The sequence below is a fragment of the Aplysia californica genome, unplaced genomic scaffold (genome assembly GCF_000002075.1).
Source record: "Aplysia californica isolate F4 #8 unplaced genomic scaffold, AplCal3.0 scaffold00297, whole genome shotgun sequence".
Classification (NCBI taxonomy): Eukaryota; Metazoa; Mollusca; class Gastropoda; order Aplysiida; family Aplysiidae; genus Aplysia; species Aplysia californica.
Window position 1 is genome coordinate 330,202 of NW_004797567.1, and position 7,195 is coordinate 337,396.

At 37.8% G+C, this 7,195-nt stretch overlaps 1 protein-coding gene across 1 annotated transcript in view; it reads right to left on the minus strand.

The window, feature by feature from the left end:
* Positions 1-7,195, minus strand: part of LOC101859110 (cystathionine gamma-lyase) — a gene marked incomplete in the record, with an annotated part of 21,796 nt that overhangs the window by 639 nt on the left and 13,962 nt on the right. The window contains 7 exon segments of the mRNA XM_013084484.2: positions 787-925; positions 1,513-1,565; positions 3,032-3,153; positions 4,077-4,229; positions 5,156-5,233; positions 5,827-5,884; positions 6,389-6,535. Coding sequence (XP_012939938.1) covers positions 787-925; positions 1,513-1,565; positions 3,032-3,153; positions 4,077-4,229; positions 5,156-5,233; positions 5,827-5,884; positions 6,389-6,535 — 750 coding nt within the window.

Here is a 7,195-nt window from a genome sequence, read left to right on the forward strand (position 1 = left end):
GGGGGGGGGACACATTAAGTTGAACATCTCGAGTTCTTATGCACAGTAGAATTGTAATTGTAAATGGGCTGATCCAACAATGTCATGCTCATAACTGTGCCAGAACTACAACACGGAACTGCTGCTTTTTCTATCCCAATCCTTACTAGCATCATTTGTCCTCTACTTCTTGTGTATGTTTGTCACACTCTTGTGACCCGCTATTTCCGGGTAGCCATGATAGTCGAAGCAGACTTTAAGCTGTTGAAGCTAGAGAGGTGAGCAGAGTAAGTCTGATTCCCTGTAAGGACTTCTCTGTTAACATCCACCCCTTGGCGTGCATATGACCTTATGCAGTTTCGAACGCCGTAAAACCTCTACTAAAACAAACAAGCACAAGGTTGACCAAGCCTAACCTGTCTCGTATATTTTTCCTCAATGTCTTAATAAGAATAATTATCATTTATACTGCGCATTTCCATTTTCTAAAAAATGCTCAATGCGCATTACATCGAAAAAGACATCACATCTTAAAAATTAATCGACATGCTTGAATGTAAAACAAAGTATTATGCATATATAATATCCATGTATATGTATAAAAATTTCTATGAGAAAAACAGTCTTAACCCATCCATGACTAGATGTATATGTTCAAAATTTCTATGAGAAAAACAGTCTCAACCCTTCCACGATTATCTATATGAGTAAAAATTATATGAGAAAAACAGTGTCAACCCTTCCATGACTATGTATAAGCGTACAAATTTCGATGAAAAAAACTGTCTCAACCCTTCCATGACCCACCATGTAGTCCAGAGCCTGTCCTATGTCCCTCTTGAGATCCTTGACGTCCTCAAGACCGACAGACAATCGCACCAGAGACTGGGTGATCCCCGTGGTCTCCCTCTGTCCCGCAGGGGTGTGGCGTTGGCTGAACGTCATTCTTGGAGAGAATATTATTATCATTACAAAGAGTGAATATTTATATTTAAAAATTTCCTGGTTTCAATTGTATGTTCCTATAACACAAAGTATCTACATGCTTCCCGGAAAGCTGATAATGTTTCTGAGAGTACTATGGTCTGCTTTGGTAATAATATAGCGTACAGCGCATAGAGCTTGCTCTCGAGTGGGGACACATGTTATACAAGTGCTATTTATTATTACTACTTAATTATGACGTTGTTGGAAGATCTAAAAAGCAAAACAAGAGAAGATTTTTTTTTCAAATCCATCATAATATTCTTTTTTTTTAATTCAGCTATATCTGGACCCTTTTATGCATAATTCCATGGGAATATCTCGCTCCATATCGGTTTTTTGTTGTTGTTTTTTTTGTGGGAGCTTAAACAATAAGAGAACAAAAAGCAATACATATTATGAGATTATTATGTCATTTTTTAAAATATTTTTTTTTTAAATTTTGGAGCGGGGGACAATATTACGTTACTTGTACTGATGGTTATAAACATATCTCCCAACAGAAATCATTTAAAACCTTACATTTAAATGTGAATGTTTGTGGCTTACGGAATTTCACATAGACTCTCGTATCCTCCAAGACTAGCAGCAAATGCGAAGAGCTGGAGATACACAGACAAAAGAGTGCATGTGTTAGTTTAACAAGAGAACCATAGGACTCTACTGAGAATTTCATTTTCCATTTTAACAGCTGTCGACTATCTCCATAAAGCCATTTTATATGTTTGAAGTAAGAGGTAGCTTTCATTTTAAATATTTTCCATGCCCATCAACAGTATCAAGATCACTTGTGAAGGCTGTAACCAACAGGAACCCCCCCCCCCCCTCCAAAAAAGAAGATATTAAAAAATTCATCCCCACTAACAAGACCAACTGAGCAAAAAAAACACAACAAAAACAAGCATCACACTTTGAGAATCATTCATGCAGATAAAAACTAAAAAACCCACCCAAAACAAATAAAGCTAAAAAAACAACCAAAAGTGTGACAGAGTCCAAAATAGCTTGCTAAACCTGCAGACAGAATGTAGTATTTTTCCATAGTGGAAGTAAAGTGTTGGGCAAAAAGTTGACAGTAAATACATTTCAGTTCATGCGAGGGATGGGTAGTATGAAGACAAGGAAGCCAAAATTTCATTAACTAAAACACATAACCAGGTAATTATACAGTTTTGTCTTTGAAGCTGCGGAATACATCTGAAACTTACTGCTTTTTGCAGGTAAACCTTTGGAAATGTTCTACAGCCTCATCAGTAGAGTACATTATATTGTTTAGGAGGAAAACTGCCTTGACCTTACTTGTCACGACCCACACAAGCTGAGCAGAGTGGCATACAAGATCCCAGCACACTTGATAAGATACATTATATATTTTTACCATAACCCCTTCACTGTTGAAAAGTTTCCATCAACATCTGTATAGTCAAGATAAAATATTAATTTAAGGAATATTTAAACACAGAGAATTTTTTCAGAATAAGCAAAATCACAAGCTGTAACTATACCAACTACAACTTCTTTTGTCAACCAGATGAAACAATATAAGTGGAGATTACAAGCCAGAATATACGTCTACTCAGCAGTAAAGAGGTTAATGGAATCAGGCTCATGTAATCTGTGAACAACAATGAAAAGTCCAACCAATAAACTACAGGCGCCGATCTTTGCTTACATAATACTTCCAATAAGAACTGAGGCGGCTTCTGAAGTAAAGCACATTTTGAAAAGCACAATTTCAACAGGACTTGAAAGCAAAATTCGTCTGACACCGAAGGGGACTCAGTGGCTGAGTAGTTTTCACTTATGACTTATGATACTAAAATATGGTCAGGCAAAGTGGATTGGATAGTACTTGGTGTGTGCAAGAGCAAAAAACATGAACTGTCAGTTTAAACAATCTTTTGCAGCGACCTGTAATAATGAAAACATTTGTTTCGGTTGTATTTGCATTGTATACTGTTAATATTCTTTAAACATTTGAGTACATTCTAATGTACCCTGAATTTTCAAACTGACAAAGGAAAGTGGTTCCTTTTCTTCCTCAAAAGCGTTTATAGATGCGCCTTACCTTTAGTTTGCTGACAAATCGCTTCGCATCGTCCAGTCCCCCCTTGATGTAGAATGACAGCACCCCAGAATAACCGTCCATTTGTCGTCTTCCAAGCTCGTATTGTGGATGGGAAGGTAGACCTTTTGGAAGAAGATTAAAAATACCCCCAAAAAATGAGATCCTGGGCGTATTTGGTTGTTTTTAAGCACAAGAGAGTTATCCCGAAAAAAGTTGTTTGAGAAAATCGAAGGTAACGTTTTTCCCCTTTGTTCAATTTCTTTAAAAGACAAGGAGAGTTTTCTTTATAACCAAGCAAATGTACACACTAATGAAACCAAACTTCTCCAATAGGTAAGGCAATGCCCACTTTTGGTGTAGGTCAAGATTTCTGGAAACCAATGAAATCTGGGTTATCCCACTTGTCTTTAAAAGCGACCATTTTTCTGTGAGCCTAGCAGAACCCACTGTGAAATAAGGTTAGTCGTTTGCAGATCCAAACACGAGTGGCCCACTTGTCTAAATATCTGGTCAGGGCCATTTGTTACTGTATCTGCTTTTCCGGCAGCCATTCACAGGTTTATCTAGAAACCTAACATGATAGTGCGTTCAGCTTTCAGTCTTCAAATTTGTGCCTGAATTATGAAATTGGACAACATTACTTTTTGCAACCAAATGACCCCGTATCAGATCCTGTGCGATTCAGGCAGAAAGTCGGGAACCAAAGAAAACAATAAGTTTTATTTAAAGACTACATGAGAACAACAGGATTAATCACAAATGATATATCTATTTTCAGAAAAACGAATTGCAAAATTTGAATGCATATATAGATGTAAAGTTTGAAAAAGTACACAGATGTCTAAATATGACCATTTGGATAATTAAAGTGAATTCCGGTCATATAAACTGTGGATTTAAAACAGTGATTTTTGCAAGTAGTAGGAAATCACAATTCACAGTTTTGGATTTATCTGAGTTTTTTTAACTACAGTAAAAATCACATCAAAAACTGAAACTTTAAACAAATTAATTCGTGTATAAATATCTTGTCTGTACAACTGACCTGGATGATTGACTTTGACACAGCACGGGTGTTGTTCCAGGAACCTGGCGACCTCCAAAGAGTTTTTCTCATGCTCTCTCATACGTACGTGCAGAGTCTTGAGTCCCCGAAGAACCAGGTAACAGTCGAAGGGGGAGGATGTCACACCAACCGCTATAGACAGAAAATATATGGCTAGGGTGAGTTTTTTTTACCTAAGGTGGGAGGGAGAGAGAGAGAGAGAGAGAGAGAGAGAGAGAGAGAGAGAGAGAGAGAGAGAGAGAGAGAGACAGACAGACAGACAGACAGACAGACAGACAGACAGACAGACAGACAGACAGACAGACAGACAGACAGACGGACAGACAGACAGACAGACAGACAGACAGACAGACAGACAGACAGACAGAGGGACAGACAGACAGACAGAGACAGAAACAGAGACAGAGACAAAGAGAGACAAACAGGAAGAGAAGAGACAAGTGTTTTCCTATCAAGGTAGAGCAATCTGCATACAGACAGACTGAAAACTTTATAAATAATAATAATCTTCTACAAAGACGATTTTCAAAAAGAGAAATTATGACGAAACAATAGGTTTGTCTCTATTGCCAGGCACTCCCCATGAATACGGTGCATTAATTCAGTTTGCTTTGGCATAGACAGATAGATGAAAATCAAGTAACACCCATTTCATTCATGAATAAAATCACCTACTTAGTAATTCATCCACTAATTCATTAGTCTTTCCGTGACCTTACATTTCCCCCACACCTCAAACAATATATCGACATGCTAAACTTGAGTTATCCTCACATTATTAACTACGTTTGAGGACAAAATCACTTTCTTGTGAATTTTTACAATTACTTGTAGCTCTTGCAGTGCATTTAAAAGCTGCGAGCAGTTAGATTCCTCTTAGTTCAACTAATTCATTGCAGCCAGTAAAAAATACTTTTTTTTTTCATTTACATGATTGAATTAATAGGCACTAAAAAAAATACTTTTACTCATTTCCTGGTCTTTCCTTGAAACTGGTTGTTGATTTATTAATATATCTATGGACTTTTTCAGAATGGCTGGAAGATAATTGTACTCACCCATCTGGAAAAATTTCAGCTTTTCGTAGATTTCCTCGTTGCTCAGTATCAGGGCTCCCATGATGACATCACTGTGGCCTACAGAGAAACAAACACTTGCAAGAGACGCAAACACAAAGACAGAGTCACACAGAGAAACAAACTTCCTCAAGTGAAAATCAAACTCACATCCTTTGAGTGCAACAGATAAGAGTTTATTCCAACACAAGTGAATGATAAAACCTCTTCCTGCCTTTTCATAAACTTTGAAATGCCATTCATGTACTTTAATTTATATTTAATCAGCAGCGGACAAAATTATGAAATCGTAAGTCTGTCACATAATATTCTAAAGCAAAAATGCAAAGAGTAATATCTTTTGAAAATCGGAATGACTTTTGTATTGGAACACAAATTTTTCAGAAAGAGGAAAATTGTCAAACTGAAGTAAAATTTGGCGCTCATATAACCTTATGTAGTTGCGAGCACCGTAAAACCTCTACTAAACAAACAAAAAAATAAATAAACTGAAGTAATTCTTTGCCTAAATCATAAAGTTATTACTAAACACGCCCAGAATTTCGAGATCCCTGTCACAGGATCTCAGAAACAGCAAGCATGAGTCAAACACTACACATCAAACCTCCAACACTACACAGCGCATAGTCACACATACATTGACCACCACGCACCGTTCATGTACTTGGACAGGGAATGCATCACGATATCTACTCCGAGAGAAAGTGGCCTCTGAAAAATACAATTAAATAGACGTAATGGAACGATTGTCTTGGTAGAACAGCCGGATATTTGGTTGGTTGGCTTGTTGGCTGGATAGTTGGTTGGTTTGTTTGTTGGCTGGTTGGTTGATTTGTTGGTTGGTTAGACCGTTGCTTCATTTGTTTATGGTTCATGGGTTGGTTGGTTGTCTAGCTGGCTGGATAGTTGGTTGGTTGGTTTGTTGGTTAGTTGATTGGTTTGCTGGTTGACTAGTTTTGTTGGTTTGTTTGATGGTTGGTTGGTTGATTGGTTGGTTGGTTGGTTGGTTGGCAAAGTAAAGTAAATGAGGGTATAAAAGATGGGGGAATCAATAATCAATTTGCTGTAAATAAAATAAAGTGATGTGGCTATTAACTAGATCTAATAAATTCATAGAGACGTTGTATTGATCATCACTTTAGTTAAAAGTGTAGAGAATGAAAAAGAGACTTCAGCAAATTTTCGTTGAAAAGATCCATGTGCTCCTTGTCTTACCTGGAAGTAAGAAGACATCACAGTGTTGTCAACTACTATGATCGGCTTCTCTGTCCAATCTGACGTGATAGATCTGATTCTGTTGCAGACTGCCTGGATGTCTATGAGCTTCATTAGAGGGTTGGTCGGGCTCTCCATCCACACGAGCTGAAACCACAGCCAGTACAGGGACAATTCTTCACAATTGTGTCACGACAATGGGTGGAATCAGGCGCTCTTCAATTTTTGGGCATGTGAAATTATTGTATCATCTTAAAGCTTGTTCGTTCGTCTTGCCCTAGGCGAAAAAAATACCCCTTTATCTTGAATAGAAGTCAAGATTTTTGCGATTGAAGGAGGTGGGGGGTAGCCTTGTGTGAGAGGTAAAATTAGCTAGAAAATGGCTGCCAAAGTTTAGTGACTTCCAAAGCTTCAGTGTCCCCAGAAACAGGACATTTATATATCTGGTGCCTGTGTTCTTCGTTTTTCTGTATCGTCCACACTAAAAAAATGATTTTAAAGGCCATGAAATGTGTTTTAGCCCCAAAAAACATTTGAAAATAAATAGTCCGACGTCCGGAAAAAAGCCAGTTTCTTTGCTTTGCCTGTTTTGACGAGCGCCTGATTTCACCACGCTGCCTCAAGATTATTGAAGGAAAACTGAACATAGAAATGCTTTAAAACAAGAACCTACCCAAAGGAAGCCTGTTTTGTGGTGGTCTGAAATGTAAGATACCGTTACTCTCAGAAATACAGGCAAACACATACATATACACACTCTCTCTCTCTCTCTCTCTCTCTCTCTCTCTCTCTCTCTCTCTCTCTCTC